We start from the raw sequence: 26292 nt of genomic DNA, 5'->3' as shown, positions 1-26292 counted from the left end.
CTTTCTGATGTGGATCCAACATTCGAGGAACAGAATCTGTCTTTGATTTTATTCCTCTATTGCAACTGAAACTGATAGACATCAATGTCCACTTCCGGTTTCAATATTAATGTACCTAGAGCAAAAACAGTAAGAGAGAGCTAGTATTGGCTTTCTGATGTGGATCCAACATTCGAGGAACAGAATCTGTCTTTGATTTTATTCCTCTATTGCAACTGAAACTGATAGACATCAATGTCCACTTCCGGTTTCAATATTAATGTACCTAGAGCAAAAACAGTAAGAGAGAGCTAGTATTGGCTTTCTGATGTGGATCCAACATTCGAGGAACAGAATCTGTCTTTGATTTTATTCCTCTATTGCAACTGAAACTGATAGACATCAATGTCCACTTCCGGTTTCAATATTAATGTACCTAGAGCAAAAACAGTAAGAGAGAGCTAGTATTGCTTTCTGATGTGGATCCAACATTCGAGGAACAGAATCTGTCTTTGATTTTATTCCTCTATTGCAACTGAAACTGATAGACATCAATGTCCACTTCCGGTTTCAATATTAATGTACCTAGAGCAAAAACAGTAAGAGAGAGCTAGTATTGGCTTTCTGATGTGGATCCAACATTCGAGGAACAGAATCTGTCTTTGATTTTATTCCTCTATTGCAACTGAAACTGATAGACATCAATGTCCACTTCCGGTTTCAATATTAATGTACCTAGAGCAAAAACAGTAAGAGAGAGCTAGTATTGGCTTTCTGATGTGGATCCAACATTCGAGGAACAGAATCTGTCATTGATTTTATTCCTCTATTGCAACTGAAACTGATAGACATCAATGTCCACTTCCGGTTTCAATATTAATGTACCTAGAGCAAAAACAGTAAGAGAGAGCTAGTATTGGCTTTCTGATGTGGATCCAACATTCGAGGAACAGAATCTGTCTTTGATTTTATTCCTCTATTGCAACTGAAACTGATAGACATCAATGTCCACTTCCGGTTTCAATATTAATGTACCTAGAGCAAAAACAGTAAGAGAGAGCTAGTATTGGCTTTCTGATGTGGATCCAACATTCGAGGAACAGAATCTGTCTTTGATTTTATTCCTCTATTGCAACTGAAACTGATAGACATCAATGTCCACTTCCGGTTTCAATATTAATGTACCTAGAGCAAAAACAGTAAGAGAAAGCTAGTATTGGCTTTCTGATGTGGATCCAACATTCGAGGAACAGAATCTGTCTTTGATTTTATTCCTCTATTGCAACTGAAACTGATAGACATCAATGTCCACTTCCGGTTTCAATATTAATGTACCTAGAGCAAAAACAGTAAGAGAGAGCTAGTATTGGCTTTCTGATGTGGATCCAACATTCGAGGAACAGAATCTGTCTTTGATTTTATTCCTCTATTGCAACTGAAACTGATAGACATCAATGTCCACTTCCGGTTTCAATATTAATGTACCTAGAGCAAAAACAGTAAGAGAGAGCTAGTATTGGCTTTCTGATGTGGATCCAACATTCGAGGAACAGAATCTGTCTTTGATTTTATTCCTCTATTGCAACTGAAACTGATAGACATCAATGTCCACTTCCGGTTTCAATATTAATGTACCTAGAGCAAAAACAGTAAGAGAGAGCTAGTATTGGCTTTCTGATGTGGATCCAACATTCGAGGAACAGAATCTGTCTTTGATTTTATTCCTCTATTGCAACTGAAACTGATAGACATCAATGTCCACTTCCGGTTTCAATATTAATGTACCTAGAGCAAAAACAGTAAGAGAGCTAGTATTGGCTTTCTGATGTGGATCCAACATTCGAGGAACAGAATCTGTCTTTGATTTTATTCCTCTATTGCAACTGAAACTGATAGACATCAATGTCCACTTCCGGTTTCAATATTAATGTACCTAGAGCAAAAACAGTAAGAGAGAGCTAGTATTGGCTTTCTGATGTGGATCCAACATTCGAGGAACAGAATCTGTCTTTGATTTTATTCCTCTATTGCAATGAAACTGATAGACATCAATGTCCACTTCCGGTTTCAATATTAATGTACCTAGAGCAAAAACAGTAAGAGAGAGCTAGTATTGGCTTTCTGATGTGGATTCAACATTCGAGGAACAGAATCTGTCTTTGATTTTATTCCTCTATTGCAACTGAAACTGATAGACATCAATGTCCACTTCCGGTTTCAATATTAATGTACCTAGAGCAAAAACAGTAAGAGAGAGCTAGTATTGGCTTTCTGATGTGGATCCAACATTCGAGGAACAGAATCTGTCTTTGATTTTATTCCTCTATTGCAACTGAAACTGATAGACATCAATGTCCACTTCCGGTTTCAATATTAATGTACCTAGAGCAAAAACAGTAAGAGAGAGCTAGTGTTGGCTTTCTGATGTGGATCCAACATTCGAGGAACAGAATCTGTCTTTGATTTTATTCCTCTATTGCAACTGAAACTGATAGACATCAATGTCCACTTCCGGTTTCAATATTAATGTACCGAGAGCAAAAACAGTAAGAGAGAGCTAGTATTGGCTTTCTGATGTGGATTCAACATTCGAGGAACAGAATCTGTCTTTGATTTTATTCCTCTATTGCAACTGAAACTGATAGACATCAATGTCCACTTCCGGTTTCAATATTAATGTACCTAGAGCAAAAACAGTAAGAGAGAGCTAGTATTGGCTTTCTGATGTGGATCCAACATTCGAGGAACAGAATCTGTCTTTGATTTTATTCCTCTATTGCAACTGAAACTGATAGACATCAATGTCCACTTCCGGTTTCAATATTAATGTACCTAGAGCAAAAACACTAAGAGAGAGCTAGTGTTGGCCTTCTGATGGGGATCCAACATTCGAGGAACAGAATCAGTCTTTGATCTTATTCCTCTATTGCAACTGAAACTGATAGACATCAATGTCCACTTCCGGTTTCAATATTAATGTACCTAGAACAAAAACAGTAAGAGAGAGCTAGTATTGGCTTTCTGATGTGGATCCAACATTCGAGGAACAGAATCTGTCTTTGATTTTATTCCTCTATTGCAACTGAAACTGGTAGACATCAATGTCCACTTCCGGTTTCAATATTAATGTACCTAGAGCAAAAACACAAAAACAGTAAGAGAGAGCTAGTATTGGCTTTCTGATGTGGATCCAACATTCGAGGAACAGAATCTGTCTTTGATTTTATTCCTCTATTGCAACTGAAACTGATAGACATCAATGTCCACTTCCGGTTTCAATATTAATGTACCTAGAGCAAAAACACTAAGAGAGAGCTAGTATTGGCTTTCTGATGTGGATCCAACATTCGAGGAACAGAATCTGTCTTTGATTTTATTCCTCTATTGCAACTGAAACTGATAGACATCAATGTCCACTCCCGATTTCAATATTATTGTACCTAGAGCAAAAACAGTAAGAGAGAGCTAGTATTGGCTTTGTGATGTGGATCCAACATTCGAGGAACAGAATCTGTCTTTGGTTTTATTCCTCTATTGCAACTGAAACTGATAGACATCAATGTCCACTTCCGATTTCAATATTAATGTACCTAGAGCAAAAACAGTAAGAGAGAGCTAGTATTGGCTTTCTGATGTGGATCCAACATTCGAGGAACAGAATCTGTCTTTGATTTTATTCCTCTATTGCAACTGAAACTGATAGACATCAATGTCCACTTCCGGTTTCAATATTAATGTACCTAGAGCAAAAACTGTGAGAGAGAGCTAGTATTGGCTTTCTGATGTGGATCCGACATTCGAGGAACAGAATCTGTCTTTGATTTTATTCCTGTATTGCAACTGAAACTGATAGACATCAATGTCCACTTCCGGTTTCAATATTAATGTACCTAGAGCAAAAACAGTAAGAGAGAGCTAGTATTGGCTTTCTGATGTGGATCCAACATTCGAGGAACAGAATCTGTCTTTGATTTTATTCCTCTATTGCAACTGAAACTGATAGACATCAATGTCCACTTCCGGTTTCAATATTAATGTACCTAGAGCAAAAACAGTAAGAGAGAGCTAGTATTGGCTTTCTGATGTGGATCCAACATTCGAGGAACAGAATCTGTCTTTGATTTTATTCCTCTATTGCAACTGAAACTGATAGACATCAATGTCCACTTCCGGTTTCAATATTAATGTACCTAGAGCAAAAACAGTAAGAGAGAGCTAGTATTGCTTTCTGATGTGGATCCAACATTCGAGGAACAGAATCTGTCTTTGATTTTATTCCTCTATTGCAACTGAAACTGATAGACATCAATGTACACTTCCGGTTTCAATATTAATGTACCTAGAGCAAAAACACTAAGAGAGAGCTAGTATTGGCTTTCTGATGTGGATCCAACATTCGAGGAACAGAATGTGTCTTTGATTTTATTCCTCTATTGCAACTGAAACTGATAGACATCAATGTCCACTTCCGGTTTCAATATTAATGTACCTAGAGCAAAAACAGTAAGAGAGAGCTAGTATTGGCTTTCTGATGTGGATCCAACATTCGAGGAACAGAATCTGTCATTGATTTTATTCCTCTATTGCAACTGAAACTGATAGACATCAATGTCCACTTCCGGTTTCAATATTAATGTACCTAGAGCAAAAACAGTAAGAGAGAGCTAGTATTGGCTTTCTGATGTGGATCCAACATTCGAGGAACAGAATCTGTCTTTGATTTTATTCGTCTATTGCAACTGAAACTGATAGACATCAATGTCCACTTCCGGTTTCGATATTAATGTACCTAGAGCAAAAACAGTAAGAGAGAGCTAGTATTGGCTTTCTGATGTGGATCCAACATTCGAGGAACAGAATCTGTCTTTGATTTTATTCCTCTATTGCAATGAAACTGATAGACATCAATGTCCACTTCCGGTTTCAATATTAATGTACCTAGAGCAAAAACAGTAAGAGAGAGCTAGTATTGGCTTTCTGATGTGGATTCAACATTCGAGGAACAGAATCTGTCTTTGATTTTATTCCTCTATTGCAACTGAAACTGATAGACATCAATGTCCACTTCCGGTTTCAATATTAATGTACCTAGAGCAAAAACAGTAAGAGAGAGCTAGTATTGGCTTTCTGATGTGGATCCAACATTCGAGGAACAGAATCTGTCTTTGATTTTATTCCTCTATTGCAACTGAAACTGATAGACATCAATGTCCACTTCCGGTTTCAATATTAATGTACCTAGAGCAAAAACACTAAGAGAGAGCTAGTATTGGCTTTCTGATGTGGATCCAACATTCGAGGAACAGAATCTGTCTTTGATTTTATTCCTCTATTGCAACTGAAACTGATAGACATCAATGTCCACTCCCGATTTCAATATTATTGTACCTAGAGCAAAAACAGTAAGAGAGAGCTAGTATTGGCTTTGTGATGTGGATCCAACATTCGAGGAACAGAATCTGTCTTTGGTTTTATTCCTCTATTGCAACTGAAACTGATAGACATCAATGTCCACTTCCGATTTCAATATTAATGTACCTAGAGCAAAAACAGTAAGAGAGAGCTAGTATTGGCTTTCTGATGTGGATCCAACATTCGAGGAACAGAATCTGTCTTTGATTTTATTCCTCTATTGCAACTGAAACTGATAGACATCAATGTCCACTTCCGATTTCAATATTAATGTACCTAGAGCAAAAACAGTAAGAGAGAGCTAGTATTGGCTTTCTGATGTGGATCCGACATTCGAGGAACAGAATCTGTCTTTGATTTTATTCCTCTATTGCAACTGAAACTGATAGACATCAATGTCCACTTCCGGTTTCAATATTAATGTACCTAGAGCAAAAACAGTAAGAGAGAGCTAGTATTGGCTTTCTGATGTGGATCCAACATTCGAGGAACAGAATCTGTCTTTGATTTTATTCCTCTATTGCAACTGAAACTGATAGACATCAATGTCCACTTCCGGTTTCAATATTAATGTACCTAGAGCAAAAACAGTAAGAGAGAGCTAGTATTGGCTTTCTGATGTGGATCCAACATTCGAGGAACAGAATCTGTCTTTGATTTTATTCCTCTATTGCAACTGAAACTGATAGACATCAATGTCCACTCCCGATTTCAATATTAATGTACCTAGAGCAAAAACAGTAAGAGAGAGCTAGTATTGGCTTTCTGATGTGGATCCAACATTCGAGGAACAGAATCTGTCTTTGATTTTATTCCTCTATTGCAACTGAAACTGATAGACATCAATGTCCACTTCCGGTTTCAATATTAATGTACCTAGAGCAAAAACAGTAAGAGAGAGCTAGTATTGGCTTTCTGATGTGGATCCAACATTCGAGGAACAGAATCTGTCTTTGATTTTATTCCTCTATTGCAACTGAAACTGATAGACATCAATGTCCACTTCCGGTTTCAATATTAATGTACCTAGAGCAAAAACAGTAAGAGAGAGCTAGTATTGGCTTTCTGATGTGGATCCAACATTCGAGGAACAGAATCTGTCTTTGATTTTATTCCTCTATTGCAACTGAAACTGATAGACATCAATGTCCACTTCCGGTTTCAATATTAATGTACCTAGAGCAAAAACAGTAAGAGAGAGCTAGTATTGGCTTTCTGATGTAGATTCAACATTCGAGGAACAGAATCTGTCTTTGATTTTATTCCTCTATTGCAACTGAAACTGATAGACATCAATGTCCACTTCCGGTTTCAATATTAATGTACCTAGAGCAAAAACAGTAAGAGAGAGCTAGTATTGGCTTTCTGATGTGGATCCAACATTCGAGGAACAGAATCTGTCTTTGATTTTATTCCTCTATTGCAACTGAAACTGATAGACATCAATGTCTACTTCCGGTTTCAATATTAATGTACCTAGAGCAAAAACAGTAAGAGAGAGCTAGTATTGGCTTTCTGATGTGGATCCAACATTCGAGGAACAGAATCTGTCTTTGATTTTATTCCTCTATTGCAACTGAAACTGATAGACATCAATGTCCACTTCCGGTTTCAATATTAATGTACCTAGAGCAAAAACAGTAAGAGAGAGCTAGTATTGGCTTTCTGATGTGGATCCAACATTCGAGGAACAGAATCTGTCTTTGATTTTATTCCTCTATTGCACCTGAAACTGATAGACATCAATGTCTACTTCCGGTTTCAATATTAATGTACCTAGAGCAAAAACAGTAAGAGAGAGCTAGTATTGGCTTTCTGATGTGGATCCAACATTCGAGGAACAGAATCTGTCTTTGATTTTATTCCTCTATTGCAACTGAAACTGATAGACATCAATGTCCACTTCCGGTTTCAATATTAATGTACCTAGAGCAAAAACAGTAAGAGAGAGCTAGTATTGGCTTTCTGATGTGGATCCAACATTCGAGGAACAGAATCTGTCTTTGATTTTATTCCTCTATTGCAACTGAAACTGATAGACATCAATGTCCACTTCCGGTTTCAATATTAATGTACCTAGAGCAAAAACAGTAAGAGAGAGCTAGTATTGGCTTTCTGATGTGGATTCAACATTCAGGGAACAGAATCTGTCTTTGATTTTATTCCTCTATTGCAACTGAAACTGATAGACATCAATGTCCACTTCCGGTTTCAATATTAATGTACCTAGAGCAAAAACAGTAAGAGAGAGCTAGTATTGGCTTTCTGATGTGGTTTCAACATTCGAGGAACAGAATCTGTCTTTGATTTTATTCCTCTATTGCAACCCTTAGTTATAGATGTATTGCTTTAAATTTGAGCATTGATCCTCCATAGTTTGGACGTGTACTGTAGTTTTACACTGTGAAACATTCAAATTTGAGCATTGAATTCCCATAGTTTGGAAGTGTATTGTAGTTTTACACTGTGAAACATTCAAATTTGAGCATTGAATTCCCATAGTTTGGAAGTGTACTGTAGTTTTACACTGTGAAACATTCAAATTTGAGCATTGAATTCCCATAGTTTGGAAGTGTACTGTAGTTTTACACTGTGAAACATTCAAATTTGAGCATTGAATTCCCATAGTTTGGAAGTGTACTGTAGTTTTACACTGTGAAACATTCAAATTTGAGCATTGAATTCCCATAGTTTGGAAGTGTACTGTAGTTTTACACTGTGAAACATTCAAATTTGAGCATTGAATTCCCATAGTTTGGAAGTGTACTGTAGTTTTACACTGTGAAACATTCACTTGTTATGTTACTTGTTTTGAAATTATTCGATTATGTACGTTATAACGAATTGTAAGGTTTGGAAACTTTTTTTTTATTATTATTATTTTTTATTTTTCCAGTTTTTAGAAGATAGTATCCTTTGATCATTATACAGGAAGGGACAGTCAAATCCCCTTTTTAAAACAAACTGAAATTTTTCTGTTTATTTTTTCAGTCTGACTTAAAGAAGGTGACCACGATCATTTTCTGAGTCTCTTAAGGAAATTCTCAGTCCAGTGGTATAGTAGTGCTGGTATTATTGGATTGATTTCTTCTTGATCAATGCGGGGGCGCGGGGGCTCGGTGGTAGAGCGTTCACCTCCGGTGCTTAGGGTCCCTGGTTCGATCCCAGCTCGCGCTGTGTGGACTTTGTGGTGGACAAACACCGTGCTCGTGTGTTTTCTCGGGGTTCTTCCGTTTCCTCCCACTTTCTTGATTCCACCATTTCATTCATTTCTCATCTTCACCGTCTCCTTTAGCATAACCAGCATAAACGTGGAACGTAAAACTTAAAGATTTCATTTTTTCTCTTCTTGATCAATGCACTAATAATCTATGCAAGTAGAAGCGAATGTTTCCATTTGAAGACATTGCACACCAGACTGTAACTTGGGCTGAGTCGAGAGACTGTTCATAGAGTTGTTGAGGGTTCTCAGGGGCCTACTGGTGGAAATTTCTTTTATTGACATACCCACTAATATTAAAGTGAACTCCACCGCTCATTCATAGATTATGGATGAGCTGTGGGTCGTTTTCAATGAGCTGTAACGTGTTCACAAAAACGAGCGCGATTTACATAATTATCTGGGTTTAGTCATTGCACAGTTTGAATTTTGTACTGTTGTAGGTGTCAGTCTTCGTTCAGAATTCTTCTCAATGTTCAATTCGAAATTCCAAGAGGAACACATAGGCGTCGGGCAGACTTTTTAGGGCTTCGTCATCGCAGTTGTGCAGCCTCCACATTGTCGGGTTCACTACCTCTTTTTTGTCTTGTGGTTTGACCTACTGTTTCAAAGTTGTGAAGGGGGGTGGCTCAGTGGTATAGCACTTACTTCTGGTGCGAGGGGTCCCTAGTTCGATCCAATTAAATTTGTGGTGGACAGTCTCGTGCTCGTGGGTTTTCTCGGGGTACTCCCGTTTCCTCCCACTTTTCCATTCTACCATTTATTCCATCATTATTTATTTTCTTTAATCATCCTCTTCCTTAGCCTAACAGATATAATAGTGGGACTTTACATTCAAATATTTCATTTTTTTCCCCAAAGTTCTGAACTCAACCATCAATAACTTCCTTTCCTGAGACAGGAGCACGAGGTGACAGACGAAAATTTTGGTGGAACGCGTGTTGTGTATGCACGTAGCTTTCACCATGTTCACCATTCATGCTACATTGTTACTGAACTTCCCAGTGTGTAGAACATTAATGTCCCACCACACACACTTATAGCGCTTGCACGTCTTACAAAGGAAAGGGGAAAACTGCCGCACCCTGCATTTTACCTCGCCCCATCAATAATGAAATAAATAAATAAATAAATATACATTTGAAGTTTTTGTATTCATCCTTAAAGGAGTGAAGGCATAGAGTAGATGTATTTTAGATGATATGTTCCAATAATTGCTCTTTAAACGCCTGCATATTAAGATACCTGTACCATTTTTCTTTATGCAGACTAGCAAGTGGTGGTGTATGAGATACTTATTTATCCATCAGCAAATACTGGAAGAGAAGTCACCCACAATTTATGAACATTTGATGAAGTTAATCGCAGAAGTCCAAGGACAAGAACTTTTAATGTCAAATGAAGAACTTTGGGATATTAAAGTACAGTTCCTTTTGGAGGCTGGACTCATTCATGCTTATTACTCGGAAGTTATGAAGTTCAGTGACTACTTCAAATCAGCACAAAAAGCAGCTCGTGTAGACGCTTCTTTGATCGGTACGTATTTTTTCCCCATTTTTTTTTATCGTCGTCAAGACATTAATTTTACTGGCTTTTTAAAGATAGACATAGGACTGTAACTCACTCGAAACAAGATATTAATTGCTAAAAAACTTGAAATATCAACACTGGATTTCATTTTAAGGTTTGCGTGCTACGTTATAATGTTTTCAACTATATATGCAAGGGGTGATCAGAAAGTAAGGTTACAAAGCCTGCAGTGAAACATGTATATATTATTTCATACAACCAATACAGCCAACAGATAGTACATACATTAGGTTATTGTTCGACATAGTCTCCATATCGGTTGACCAAAGTAAATCCCTTAATAAATAGGAGGATTGATCAGAAAGTAAGGTTACAAAGCCTGCAGTGAAACATGTATATATTATTTCATACAACCAATACAGCCAACAGATAGTACATACATTAGGTTATTGTTCGACATAGTCTCCATATCGGTTGACCAAAGTAAATCCCTTAATAAATAGGAGGATTGATCAGAAAGTAAGGTTACAAAGCCTGCAGTGAAACATGTATATATTATTTCATACAACCAATACAGCCAACAGATAGTACATACATTAGGTTATTGTTCGACATAGTCTCCATATCGGTTGACCAAAGTAAATCCCTTAATAAATAGGAGGATTGATCAGAAAGTAAGGTTACAAAGCCTGCAGTGAAACATGTATATATTATTTCATACAACCAATACAGCCAACAGATAGTACATACATTAGGTTATTGTTCGACAGTCTCCATATCGGTTGACCAAAGTAAATCCCTTAATAAATAGGAGGATTGATCAGAAAGTAAGGTTACAAAGCCTGCAGTGAAACATGTATATATTATTTCATACAACCAATACAGCCAACAGATAGTACATACATTAGGTTATTGTTCGACATAGTCTCCATATCGGTTGACCAAAGTAAATCCCTTAATAAATAGGAGGATTGATCAGAAAGTAAGGTTACAAAGCCTGCAGTGAAACATGTATATATTATTTCATACAACCAATACAGCCAACAGATAGTACATACATTAGGTTATTGTTCGACATAGTCTCCATATCGGTTGACCAAAGTAAATCCCTTAATAAATAGGAGGATTGATCAGAAAGTAAGGTTACAAAGCCTGCAGTGAAACATGTATATATTATTTCATACAACCAATACAGCCAACAGATAGTACATACATTAGGTTATTGTTCGACATAGTCTCCATATCGGTTGACCAAAGTAAATCCCTTAATAAATAGGAGGATTGATCAGAAAGTAAGGTTACAAAGCCTGCAGTGAAACATGTATATATTATTTCATACAACCAATACAGCCAACAGATAGTACATACATTAGGTTATTGTTCGACATAGTCTCCATATCGGTTGACCAAAGTAAATCCCTTAATAAATAGGAGGATTGATCAGAAAGTAAGGTTACAAAGCCTGCAGTGAAACATGTATATATTATTTCATACAACCAATACAGCCAACAGATAGTACATACATTAGGTTATTTTTCGACGTAGTCTCCATATCGGTTGACCAAAGTAAATCCCTTAATAAATAGGAGGATTGATCAGAAAGTAAGGTTACAAAGCCTGCAGTGAAACGTGTGTATATTATTTCATACAACCAATACAGCCAACAGATACTATATACATTAGGTTATTTTTCGACATATTCTCTCCATATCGGTTGATGCACTTGTTCCATCCTGGGATGAGTTTAAAGATTCCTTCCTGGTAAAAATTCTGTCCTTGCGTGTTCAGCCACGTTGTTACGAAGTGTTTCACCTCCTCATCTGAAGCAAAGCGACGGCCTTCTAGGTGCTCTTTCAAGTGTGGAAACAGGTGAAAGTCGTTTGGAGTGAGGTCCGGGCTGTAAGGAGGGTGGTCAGTAATGTCCGAGTGAAGCTGATTTAACAGTGTGGCCACTGTACTTCTCATCAGTGACGTTTTCTCTACCAGGCACGAACTTTCACGTTCATTGAGCGACATCTGGGCGAGCCATTACAGTCTCTTCGTAAACATGTACCAGCTACTGGTTACATGTTTCGCCCACAGAAATCGAATAACAGCGGACTTCTTCGCGAGTCGCAATTTTTGTTTACCTACAACTAGCACGGTAGATGGCGGGTAGCTGAAACTCTGCGCAGTTGCCAACTCATGTATTAAAATCACCGCACACTCTTCATTCCTTTATAACAGACGAAACTTCAGAAGTAGGGGCCGTGGTGGCTCAGTGGTAGAGCGTCCACCTCTGGTGCTTGGAGTTCCGCATTCGATCCCACTCCCCGCCAAGTGAACTTTGTGGTGGACAAACACCGTGTGCGTGGGTTTTCTCGGGGTTCTCCCGTTTCCTCCCACTTTCTTCATTCCACCATTTCATTCATTTCTCATAATCATCATCTCCTTTAGCCTAACCAGCATAAACGTGGGACGTAAAACTCAAAGATTTACAAAGAAACTCCAGAAGTATCGACCTTGTAACCTTGTTCCTGATTCTTCCTCGTATATATACCGACGGAAAATCGTGTGGTTCGGATCTCACGTTAAGTTGTAGATCCACACGTTCTCGCTGCTGAAAGGGACACCAAACTGCATTCCAGTCAACAACCATGTCTTTGTGGTATATTCGCAGTATTTAACATTGCGATTGAAGTTTAGGTGCCTACATGCTTTTTGAAAACCAAAACACCAAAGACATTTGATACTAACCTTCAAGCCTCATCAACGAAGTATAGAGAAAAGAAAAAAAATAAAGGCATTGTAACAAGACTACATGAGATGCAAGAGTGTCGGTATAATATTACAAAAATTACTTTAATTTAAATGGAAAGAAGCTTACAGTCAATATCAGAGTTTCAGGAAGAGTAGTAAAATTTAGACCTCATTATATGTATACTCCATTTATCACTTTTCCCCACAATCACATTTACTTGGGATTGAATTTCCAAGTTTACGGTAACAATTTTCTTAACTGTACACCCTAAGAAAGTAAATCATTTAATAGTTGGTTAAGCCATTGTACAAGTAACAAGATGTTGACGGTGTTTATGCTAAATGTTGATAGTTATGAAGGGCAATCAGGAAGAAAAGTCAAGAACTATTACAAATACCTGCAAGACAAAGATTAAACACCAATTGGAGAGACATACTGTAAAACAACCATTAGAGCAGGTAGTTACTTAATTTTTAAGATATAAAAATATTCCACTTCTGTCTGATCAGCTAAATAGCAAATATTGCCACTCATTCTAAATACATATAATAGTATACAATCATTGATGTGGTTGTCTGGCATTTCCTTTTAGGATTTGCTTGGTCTCTGTACTTTGTTTATATTTTTAGCTTTATCAGACCCGTTGTATTGGGAATCTTTTGTTTCATTATGTCACTAGTCGTATATTTGTTTAACACCTTTTCTTGAAATCCTTTTTTCTATAATTGTTTGTACCTTCGGACTGCTTTTATGAGAAGGATGCATCAATCATTGGCCTTTTGGTGAGATGATAAAAAGTTGTTGAGCTGATATCCTAATTAAATACTTTAATCAGTCAATCATTCTATGACAGTGTATAAAGGAACATTTGACTTGACAATGGAGAAGCTGATAACTGGCAGTACTTCTTAGGAAGTCTGTTAGACAAGGTTCATATAATATTAGTAATTAGCGTTTTCAATTGTCGCTGATTTTCGGTGGTTGAGGTTACCATCTTCTTTCAGACATTTGGGTAACTAATGAAAAGAACAATTTTTAAGCTCTTAATCAAAAAGTTAACTTACTATCAATAGTCCTCATAACTTACTATCAATAGTCCTCTTAATATTTATGGTGCTCTCCTTCTTTTCTTCTGAGTTCCCTCGTGGCTACACGGTGCGCGCATGCATCTTTGGTGCAGGAGACCCGGGTTAGATTCCTGGTAGGAGCTCATCTGGCTCGGATACCACATGCTGCTCAGCTATACGTTTTATTGTAATGAGCCCAATCGAAGAAATTAGGAAGTAAGTTCTTAGTTTACTTCTTTTTCCCCTTCTTTTCTTTCGGCATACAAAGAAAAAAGTAGGAGTGCCAGAAATATTAAGAGAATTACAAATTATGACTTTTCATTCTGATTAAGATATTCTGCGTACAACTTAAAACTTGACATTCGACGTGGAAGAAGGTAGCAGCCCTGAACACCGAAAATAAATTCAGTAGCAGGTAAAATAATGTGTAACTACGAATTTTATATGAACGTGCATTCAGCAATTACATAAAATATCCATATAATAACCATGTTCATCTTCTATTCTCGTGGCTCATATATAACGATACCAGCAGAGGACTCTGTCTCCTTTAACCTATTGCGCTTGACAATGCGAATACAATGTGCTACTCTGAATACATAGAGAACTACTAAATATATCCTGTAAAAATAAAGTGTTCATATTATAAGTAATTATGATGTTTCTTTTTCATATGGTAGGTGCGTTAGGAAAAAGAACCAAATTCCAAATCGAAGACATAGCACAGTTGACTTTACATGTAGAAGTTGATCGTGAAGGTCACGAAAACACTGTGGACGAGGAAATACAACACCAAGAGAGGGAATATATACCAAAGGTGAGACAGATTTTCCTTTTCTAAGTTGATTTCTGATAAATAACGATGTAATCTTGTCTAACGTTTCTCGAAACAACTTTTTCTGGATTGATCATTCTACTGTCACATATACTCATGCAGAGATTTTAGTTTGGGAAATAGCCAGACGTCAGGAGAAAAAATCTGGCTGTCACCTGCGTAACCATAATGTCCCGACAAAATCTCCGAATGAGGAACTGGCGAAGAATACCGAGGTTGTACTCTTTAGTAATTGTTTGCCACAAAGAACGTACTTGTGATGCTTTTCGAATCACGAAATACCATTAACATGCTCTAGGCTTACTGATACTTTTCCACACCGTCTTTTGACGTGGCGAATCGGGAGACCTTCAATTGGGATGATGGCAATAACGAAGAACAAAGTCGTGCCGGACTGGACTATCTTAGTACTCACAGATTACGAATGCCCTATATAAGGTAAAATATCTGGTACAGAATTAGTTATAACGTTTACCTTCATCGAAGAACTACTAAGATGAGTTTTATAGTTTGTAGGTTTCTTTGTCTATTGCTTTGGATGCAGCAGGAGTTTACGATGGTTTTTATGTTTATAGTTACATAACACATAAAGGAAATAATGTTAGAATCGAAGAACATGAAAAAGGTGTCAAACATGATGATTCTCTTGTATGTGAATTGGGGCACGCGGTGGCTCAGTGGTAGAGCGTTCACCTCTGATGTCTGAGGGTCCTTGGTTCGATTCCAGCTTGCGCCAAATGAGCTTTATGGTACTCAAACATCGTATGAGTAGGTTTTGTCGGGGTTCTCCCACATTCTTAATTCCACCATTTCATTCATTTCTCGTCATCACCATCTCCTTCAGACTAGCTGGCGTAACCGTGGGACGTAAAACAAAGACTTTCATTTCATTTTTTGTATGTGAATTATCTGAAAATTTGAATTGGCAGTCATCATATATTGTCTGCTAAAGTAATGAAGAAGAAGAAAAATACATTTGCAAGTGAAAAACAAGTGTTCGAAACGGTTTTCGTAAAATCTTATTTAAAAAATCCAGGTTTAGATAATGTGGTTAAAAATTGGATGCAAATTATTGCGCCCTCCTCGCTGATCTAGTGACTAGGGCGCGCACCTTTGGTTCACGTTATTCCGGGTTCAATTCCCGGTCGAACAATAATGAAATTTGAACGCATTACGGTGATCCGGATTTCACTTTAAACTGTAGGTAAACACACAAAAGGAAGTCACCTTACATCCATAACTTATTATGTAGTTTCTCGTCTTGCATAGCCTGGGTGTTAAAAAGAGACACCCAGTCCTTCAGTGAACATAGAGAGTCTTCATTCATTAAACATTCATTCATTCATTAAACATAATTTACTTGCGAAATCAAGAGAAAAAGCAGTTACTGACCAAATCAAACTCAATAAGATTAGAAGGAAAAGTAAACTAGTAAAAGGACATATTAATTAAGAGGTTTCCTAATCTTGCCCTTTACTAATTTTAATTCATGCTAAATCAAGTAATTCTTAGTCTTTCTTTTTTTAAAAAAAAATAAAAGAATATCCTGGAACATATTTTTTTAATTGAGAGCGAATTAATTCACTTCTCTTCCACACAATTTACTGAGTTCAGACCTAAACAGTAAGGATAGTATGAAAGTTTTAAACAACGTATATACCGTACCAACGTACGCAAGTTATGTCGTACAGGTGGAGGTTGCCTAGCTCTTCTGCCAGTTCTAGTGTGCTTCCACTAATAACGTGAACACGCCACTCCAATCTTGGTCTCATTCACCGTTGTCTGTTGCAAGACGTAGACGTTGCGTCGTCGAAGAGATTGTGTGAAAAGTCTGGATTTGTTAACGTACATTCCTCGTGGTCGTGTGCATTTCTGTCAATTAATTCGCATTGGCAAATCGTGGCATGTAAGTTGAAATGCCTTTCACAAACGAAGAAGCATTTGATATGCTCATGTTGTTGGGTAAGTGCCAACTAAATAGTTCCGCTGCTGCTCGTGTGTATGCTGCTAGGTATCCCGATCGGGAACGTCGTTCAAGACATGTGTTTTGCAACCATGCCTAACGTCTACGCAGAAGTGGAAATGTTCAGCCTTCCAGCAGTCACAGGAATGAACGCATAGCTCGGCCTGTTCGAGATAATAGGTCTGCTGATGTACTTGCAGCCTTCCGTGTTAATCCTTACACGAGTATCAGGCAAGTTGCACGCGATTCTGATGTCAGCGCAACTAGGGTGTCAAGGATTTTGAAGGCTAACACATTTCATCCATACCATATGTCCCTGCATCAAGAGCTACATGGCACTGATTTTCAAAGCAGGCTCAACTTTTGCATGTGGTCTCAAGCTCAAGTACATGCAAATGCTCCATTCTTTGACGAAATAGTGTTGTGGTCTGATGAGGCTACATTTAAAAGTGATGGTCAGTTAAATCGTCACAACATGCATTATTGGGCCGCCGTAAACCCACAGTGGATGTAAGAGGTTGATCAGCAACGTAGATTATCTGTAAATGTGTGGTGTGGAATTATCGGCGGAAGAATAATTGGACCTCATTTTTTGAAGCGAGTCTTACGGGTGCTGTTTACATTTGTACATTTCTGCAAGAACAATTGCCCATTCTTATCGAAGATGTCCCCTTACACATCAGGACACATATGTGGCTACAACAAGATGGTTGCCCAGCACATTTTGAACTGACAGCAAGGAAACAGGTGAATGTAATATTTCGTGGTCGCTGGGTAGGTAGGAGTGGACCTGTGTCCTGGCCTCCTAGGTCACTAGACTTAACATGTTTAGATAATTACCTATGGAGACGACTTTAAAAAAAAAAATCGTTTATCAACATCCCCCCACAACAAGGAACAACATGGCGGAGCACATAGTTGCTGCATGCAGGCAGATTAGTGAGGAGGAAATTATTGCGGCACAGAATCATTTCAGTTACCATGTGCAGAAATGCATTGAGGCACAGGGCAGGCATTTCGAATATCCACTGTAAGTTGGTAAATGTGCGTCGAAGTCAGTGCTTTACCTATTCTTTTCGTTTTCGTTTATCATTCGTTTCTCATTGTGTTCTTCTTTTTATTTCACTTAAGACTAATGTACTATCTTTGGTCAAGCAACGTTGTGGCAATCATTTTCTGTACAATGAAGGACCTTTTCAGTTGGCGAAGCTGCCGTTAAACATGCTAACGAATTCCTTATTGTGAGTGGAAATCGTTGCCAGTCCTAAGCTTGCAAAAAAGTGTGAAGAGCGGTCCAAGTTACATTATTTCGTCATGACGAACCAGAAATTCAGTTTCGATATTGTCGCGGTCGCCATGTTGAAAGTGGTTAGTGGATTCCAAAATCGTGTTCGAATTCTTTTAACATTTGCAGAGACCTTTGCAACGAGGTATTACTCGACCCCCCCCCCTTTCCATTTGGAATTTTTGAATTCTGACCTTACTTTGAACACCCTTTTTTGGGGTCACACAGTTTCTTCTTTTTTTTTAGACCCTAAGGCACCATGTTCCATATCATTGGAAAGCGTGTGTCTTGTACTTCCCGAAGCTGACGGTGCTTACATTATCTTAATTAGTAAACTCCGTATACTCTATTTCGCGCACCTTTATTTTTCTGAAAAAACAATTGGTACACGGAAAATGGTAAGTAGTACGGACAAATGTTTTGTAAGGCAATCTTATTTTTCCCTCACTTCTTCGAATGTGCATTTGAAACATATCGTTCCCATTTGAAAATTGCAAGAACGGGGCATGTGCTCCCCTCCCCATTACACCACGAAAGGGGGCTTTCGGGATTTTGTAAATAATTTCTACGGATTCTTTGGACCCACATTTGTGATGCAGTTTTTTATTTCAACTTGATAGCATGTACCGTTCTCGAGAAAAAGGTAGTGTCTGGTCGCTCTGGAACACCCTATATATAGACTTATTATATAATCATGCTGAGTGTCCAAATAAAAATGTTGAGAAAAAGGCCATATTTTACTTCACAACTTGTGGCACATTCTTCTGATAATTATTTGAACTGCTTCCACAGTGAATACTAAATAATCCGATTTTAACTGAGCAGTGTTAGGCACATAACCCACATTTTTACATTAAACCGAACTTTTCCATTTATGGCACCTCGCACGGATTTTATAGTCAGTCTACATATATAATAAATTTTCAGTGGCACCCTTATTGAAAATCTACCATATCCTTGATTGCTAGTAATAAATATTCGAGCACACCGAACTGATTTAGTGCTAATAAGAGTAGAAGTAATTACCATATTACTTAATTACCTTCATTATGTCGTAAATATCGATTGAGGTATAACATTTGATTCACTGGAAAATTCATAAGCTCACAGATCAATGCTAATATCTTCAATATCACAAATTTTTATGATACAGTCCCTTGCGAAACCACTTTTTTAACAGTGTGTATATGTGCAATCTTGCAACATGGGCGGCGGGGAGGAGATTTTACCTGCTTATTCTTGATGGATTGCAACTATAAGCAATAGGGTTATTTGTGCAAGTGAAAGGAAGGCACGTATAAGTTTCATTAAAATCTTATAAATTTTACGACTTATCGTTTAACAGATGTACGAACAAATGGACAGAGGCATACAAATGCTAATCAGGTCGAATGGTAGAAGATTCGCTAATGCTAACTTCAGTGATAAAATTTTGCATATATGAAAATATACTATTTTGTGTCCCTGTCTTAACTATATTTTACAAGTATTACTCGTTAATTTGTTAAAATATTAATTATTAATTGCAATAACTCTTAAATAATATTGTACTCAGACAGAAGAAAATGTTTTGGTGGTGCGACGTAGTAAACCTTTCGCTATTAAAGGCCATTAAATACTTCCTTACATTTTATTGTATTGATCGTCTACATATTATATAACGTAGTTTGTTTGTTTTAGGATATAAAGTTAAACGACGACGTTCGACTGAACCAAATCCAGTTCAAAAATGACGAGGAAGGCAAAATTCCATTACTGGGTGCTATTGAGCAAGCAGTACTTCTAGGAATGTTGTAAGTTACCTCTCTTATTTTTATTGCCATTAATCTATATTATAAAATTGAAAGTGAATATGTTTGTGACTCCTTATCTCTTGAACCACAAGACCGATCTCAATCAAATTTTCAACATGGATGAGGTTCGGACCTAAAATGGTTTCTATCGTATCACTTTGAAGGAGCAATATAAGAGGAGAGACATTTAAAAATGATCGAAAGTTACGAATATTGGTATCGAATCTATAGTTTTCAGGGTCGCTGTTATGAACAGTGATACATCCGATGTCGTTTAAATCCAAATTCAGCCACGCAACATGGGAAGTAGGAGGGGGGGGGGAGAAATATAAAAATCATGACGGATATCAGAGAGCGCTTTAGTAATATTAAGAAGTGATCGGAACATATTAATAATTTTTCGTAATTTAACCCAGGGAGGCGTTAAATTATATCAGTTACACCTTCTTTCAAAGTGGTGTGGCGAATAATATATAAGTACATAAATACAATCACTTTAAATAAATACAATAAATAAAACTGTTGGAACAGAAAATACTTCAGTTCCCGTCAGGGTTGAGTGGTTTAGATCAAATTAATTTTGCTTAAAAGAGAAATAAAATGTGGTATTTCTGAGTATTGTGCAGCAATAATCGAAGGTAAATCTGAAACTCGCTTCTTAATCCATATTATGTGATGGTAGTATTTTAATAGCACAAGTCAAAACAAAAATCTCATTTTTGTAAAGATAAAAGTTAATGGACCAAGAATTGTTGGCAGTGTCCTTGATTTACTCATTTCATATTGTACAGAAGATTTGAGAAGAAAGCCTGAATCCATTTAGTATTCAATATTCACAGTTGTTAGTTCAGTTTTGGACATATCGTTGTAATAAATAGCATTTACTGGAATGCTTACATATTTGTGGTGTTTGAGAGAAGAGAACAAACCCAAAACTTCAGTTTTCAGATACAAACCTTTAAAATTTTTTAGTCATTTGGGAATGGTTTGTACTGAGAATAGAATCCTGTTCTTGTTTATATTTCAAATAAGGATCAATATTCCATTGTCAGTACAGGGGCCGCGGTGGCTCAGTGGTGTTCACCTCTGGTGCATGGGGTCCTTCGTTTGCTCCCAGTTCGTGCCAAGTGAACTTAGTGGTGAACAAACGCCGTGTGCGAGGGTTTGTAGGAGTTCTCCCGTTTCCTTCATTTCTCATCATCACCGTCTCCTTTAGCCTGTTCCTCATAACAATGGGGCGTAAAAGTAAAGATTTCATTTCATTTCATTTGTCAGTACAATCCACTATCAAAATGGTTAAAAGTCTGTAAAAGTCTTGATCTGAAAATTGAATTTTCGAGCTTGTTTCCATTTTCCCAAACACACACACACACACACACACATATATATATATATATATATATATATATATATATTATATATCGAAGTGAACCGTTGGAAAATTAATTTTTCAACATAATATCTACCTCAGTGGGTTTCTATCGTGTTACCTAGATTAAAATACGCATCTTAGGGAGAAAAGGGGTTCAAAATTTATGCAGTTCTAACGGGTTAAGAATGAACTTTCTGTAATATTTTCCTCGACTTTCAAATCGACTTTGTCGGTCTCGTCATCACAGGAAAACGGCTGAACCGTTTGAAATGAACTTCACCCCAGCCAGGCCTTTATCATGTCGCTTTCATCAAAAAGCATATCCTAAGACGGAAGAGACTCAAATCTTATAAGTATAGTATCTCATGAGCCCCTGAAATTAGGCAAATGGAATTGAAAGTAAATTGACGTCTGTCGCAACGTTTTCAAAAGGAGGAACACTTCTGTAATATTTTAATTCTACATTTTCCATTGATGAAATGTAGAAAGTCTGTTTACTTTACTATAACAATGTTAAACACTTCCTTTTTCTTCTTTTTTAAACAGCGTTCAACTCCAGAGATCACAGCCAAAGGACAAGCTTGCTGAAGAAGAACTGATGCCATATTTAACCGTATGTATTGTGCCTTAGAGCTATGAAGATAATAAGAGAGCAAAAAATATTTTACTGTATGTGCTCTTGATTGGGAAAGCTTTCTGATATCAAGCAGATTCTAAGTGTCGACATTTTCTTCAGTATTGGGTTTCCACCGATCTGGAAAACCTACAAAAATCAGAGAATTCAGTTTGCTCGTAAAGAGTCCTGGAAAAGTTAGGAACTTCCATGAAAAGCTTAAATAACCTTGAGAAGTCTGATTTTTACTTGTCAGAACCCATTTCTCTATTTGCTGTACCCAACTGTTTCTTAGGGGATATTTTATAAAAGAAATTATTTTGTTTTGTAACAAAGTATATATATATTGTAATGTTTATGTGGGTAGAGACAATGACAGTCCGGGGATTCTAGCCCTTCACCTAATTTATTTTATAAAAATATTACAAAATAGTCTTTGTATCTGCAAAGTAAATATCTTAAAATCTTTCTTATGACCAGTGGGGTGAAGGAAGGAAATGTTTTATACGGGAACCCTTTAGCTTATAGCAGCCTCCAGGGCATCGTGCAGCGACTTCAGGATACGGTACTTTTTGGTAACCTCCTTAGCTCATGGCAGCCTCTAGGGATTTAGGCAAGGTAGTACTCCTTCGTCCAAGGCGACCTCAGGAGCAGGTATAGGTTGAATGATCAGTGGTCAACTGATACTTCTGCCCTCTTCCGGTCCATTTTTATAGGCCATTTCTGGGTGGCTCGTTCCTCTTCGGTTCCCGTCGTGCTGGCTTCGTGTCTTCCTGGTTTTATGTGTATCGTCTGCTGTATTGATGCTTGTATACAATAGCACGTGTTGCATGATTAACATGTGCTTGCACTGAAAGGTGGGGATCCTTACAATATAGTAGATGAGGAACAGTCGGGAAAAGTATTATTGTTTTTTTATATTATATATAGACTTAATAATTTGTAAATCGTAACCTGGAATACTTCGTAAAATGCTTGCCAAATAAGGGGGAACTTCGTAGCAATAGGTTATAACGACAACGAGCATTCTTTCAAACTGTTGCAATTTTAATTACATACTCTTATTTCATTATATCCGTATATAAACGTTGTGTGTGTCGCTTACCACGTGCATTCTAATCACATAAAACTGAGATGTTACTGAATTGCAATTTTCTTTATAAACAGAAGAAATCAAAAAAAAATGATAGTTGATTTCTGTTGAATAATGTATTCAATCAGATTTTTCATTATCCCTTTCAAATAACTTCCCTCCCATTGCAATACAATTTCTCAAAATGTTTGTCATATTTGAAATACAAAATCCAGCCCTTTGACAAATTGTATACCTCTACAGAGTTTACGGGTCAGTTGAGAAATGATTCGTTTGTTGATTTCAGCAATTAGCCAGAAGACATAAGATGCGAAATTTGGGCTAGGCCTATATGAAGAGTGGAGGGTGAATTGAAATTTGTATTCTTTTCTCTAGCAAGACGATCTATGCAACATGTGACCATGCATTGTTTAAAACGAGGAAGCAAGTTTCAAGTCTCATATCACGCTGCTTGTTCTTGTAATGTTTTAACATTTTGGTACGCATTCCCCTCCAACATATACCCATAACTGTTGTGGATGATAGCACATGGAACTTTCCTAATTGTAGATGAATACTTCATAACTGTGAGGAATATGATAATCATATTAGTCCATAACTTTCGTAGTGAAAATTTTATGACTTAGTTTGTTAAAAAAAAATGCGAAGAAAATTATTTCTGTCGTTTTGGACATAATCTTGTCCTGTTTACATAGTAAATTTGAATTACTCCCACGGTCGTTCGGCATTAAGAGAAGTCAAACAACTCAAACATATCCAAGTCTCACCCAAAATGGCCTGAATAGTATCCAGATGCATGTCATTCAAATTCAGCCATCTTTCCTGAACCCATATCTTTTTACGTAAAGATACGAAAAATGCTGGCTATTAAAAGACGGACTTTCTTCGTATGAAACCTGATTTCGTGAGAAAATAACAATTTTTTTCTACTGTTTACGATTTTCTTATTTAACCACCATTCTTTTCCTGTAGGGAATTCTACAATTACAGCATACAGTATTTATAAGTCCCATCCTATACATACACAACCTGGGAGTCTATATTCGATGCAGGGGAGACTGTCTTGACAGCTTTCGAAACTGGCATGGCGTGTTTTTCCCGTGAGGATAAGTTGTGCAACCCATCGTATCACTGGTATCTTTCTGTTTGCCTAATTATCTTTTATCAGGAGCCGAGAGACATACATTTTGTATTTCTCTTTGGGGTAGGGTGCTTAATTCAAACTGTTAGGCGAGAAAAAATATGAACAAAGAGATATATAAAGCCATCTTTGTTTTGGTATATAATTAAACTTAGATATCGTCCCTCGTTGGGGAAGCACTTTCCGTTTAGTTTCAGGTTTTACATTAGAAGAACCTGATGTAAGTACATTCACAAAAGTAAAGTCATTAATGGACATTTTGGATTGCTAATAAAACTCGAACTGATGAAAGCAGTATATATATATATTTTAAGAGTATATATGTGTGTTAGGGGGGCGCGGTGACTCAGTGGTAGAGCGTTCACCTCTGGTGCTTGGGGTCCCGGGTTCGATCCCAGCCCCCGCCAAGTGAACTTTGTGGTGGACAAACACCGTGCTCGTGGGTTTTCTCGGGGTTCTCCCGTTTCCTCCCACTTTCTTCATTCCACCATTTCACTCATCTCTCATTATCACCGTCTCCTTTAGCCTAACCGGCATAACCATGGGACGTAAAACTTACAGATTTCATTTTCATTTTTTCATATATGTGTGTTACAGTTTCTGCTATATAACATTGCCTTCCTCAGACACATTATCGTAACAAAGTTCTCCAACTGTCTCTTAGTTCCTTTCCGTATTCCAAGACAATCATCTACATATCTACAAAAGATTATAAGATTTTGTCCTCCTTTTTCTTTTACTTTCTGTTCCCACCTGTTCATTACGATTTCTGCTAGTACCGGACTCAGTCTCGAAAGTATGCTTAGCCCTTCTTTTATCCTCACCAATTTTCCATCAATCATGCATACACTATTCTCCCACATCGCTTTAGGGCCTTCAACACTTCCTCCTCTTTTCATTTTCTTATAATCTTATTTTCCATTTCTTCTTCAATTGTTTTTAACACGTATTCCCTCTTAATGCTTGGGATTATTCTAAGGAGGAATTAATATGAGATAATGGATAATGTGTCTGAGGAAGGCTATGTTACATAGTCGAAACTGTAACATACATATATATACATACTCTTAAAATACCCAGACAGAAAATGCAGGTGGTTTACAGGCGCCTGTGAAACATGCATATTTTTACAGGCGCCTGTACATGCGTCTGAAAATGGAACACTTTTGTATGCATGAGACAGGTATGTTCATTTCACAGAAACAAGTAGTTTTCATGTTGATAGGGTTGCAACCTTACAACGTGAAAAATGCGTGTAAACAACATGTAAAGAGTGGAAAGACATGTACGTAACCGGCATATTCCATGTTGTTGACATAAACGTTACCTCATGAGGATCTAACGACAGCTGCTTTTCATTTGATAAAAATGTAATTGACATGTTAAATACATGTGAAATACAGCTGTTAGCGAATTAGTGGGCGTGTTAGCAGAATATACATGTCAAGTATATCGCATTAAGTACTATACATGTGTCAGGACCTTGCATATGTGCATAACAAACTGGAGACTTGGTGCCTGAATATTACATGTTTCGTAGTGTAAATTTTGTATAGAAGTTAATTTATGCATATGTATTAAATTTCATTAAGCAATTGTTATTTTATTTCAAGTGTATTCTTGCCAATCCTCAAGTGTGGAGTCTCCAGATGACTACTTTGCTGGCAAGATGTAAAATAGAATCGTTTCACTCGAGGACAGTTGAGCGAGCAATGATGCAAACTCAGGTAATCCATTTTCTCTGTTTTCTTAAGTATGTATTCGTAAGTATTACAGACTAACATTAATCTGTAAGCATGTTCAACAGACTCCCACACCCACTTTTTCACTTATTCAAAACACTCCAGAAATTATAGATTAATATTGACATTGTTGTGCATAATTTCTTGGCTTTCGATTTGTAGGCATTTAAAAAATCGGCATTTATTTTTGCGTTTCTAAATGGCTGCAAACGGAAAGCTATTAGGTGATTCGTGATAAAGCTACCTCAGCCAAAATAATATTGTCTAGCGCGCTCATGTTCCACTTTTCGATTATGTTTTATCTATTTGAAGAAATCACATAATTACTGTAAAATTAGCGGTATTTTAATTTCGCAGTGATTACGCCTCTTAATGTCTATGTTTATGTACCTATTGAATAAATGTCTACAGATTGATTCATTGTAGTGGATCTTGATAGTTTTAGAAAAATATTAAGGACTTCCTCTTATGCTGAAATAACAGATTCTTCGCAATGTTAACATTATG

General features: G+C 37.2%; 2 protein-coding genes across 5 annotated transcripts in view; one reads left to right on the top strand and one right to left on the bottom strand.

Moving 5' to 3' along the window:
• Nucleotides 1–26292, top strand: part of LOC145660718 (tetratricopeptide repeat protein 27) — a 126029-nt gene that overhangs the window by 24095 nt on the left and 75642 nt on the right. For all 3 annotated transcript variants that reach the window (XR_014126868.1, XM_081726084.1, XM_081726085.1), the window contains exons 4-8: nt 9880–10147; nt 14629–14765; nt 19712–19824; nt 21743–21809; nt 25657–25770. Coding sequence is in view for 2 of the 3 variants with exons in the window: in XM_081726084.1 (XP_081582210.1) it covers nt 9880–10147; nt 14629–14765; nt 19712–19824; nt 21743–21809; nt 25657–25770 (699 nt within the window). In the remaining variant the exon portion in view is untranslated. The remainder of the gene's footprint in view (nt 1–9879; nt 10148–14628; nt 14766–19711; nt 19825–21742; nt 21810–25656; nt 25771–26292) is intronic.
• The window catches only part of LOC145660721 (histone deacetylase 8-like), a 270630-nt gene that overhangs the window by 199621 nt on the left and 44717 nt on the right, over nt 1–26292 (bottom strand). The window lies entirely within an intron of this gene.

Source organism: Thermobia domestica, chromosome 9, assembly GCF_964235325.1.
Source record: "Thermobia domestica chromosome 9, izTheDome1.hap1.1, whole genome shotgun sequence".
Lineage (NCBI taxonomy): Eukaryota > Metazoa > Arthropoda > Insecta > Zygentoma > Lepismatidae > Thermobia > Thermobia domestica.
This window is presented reverse-complemented; position numbering and strand designations above follow the sequence as displayed.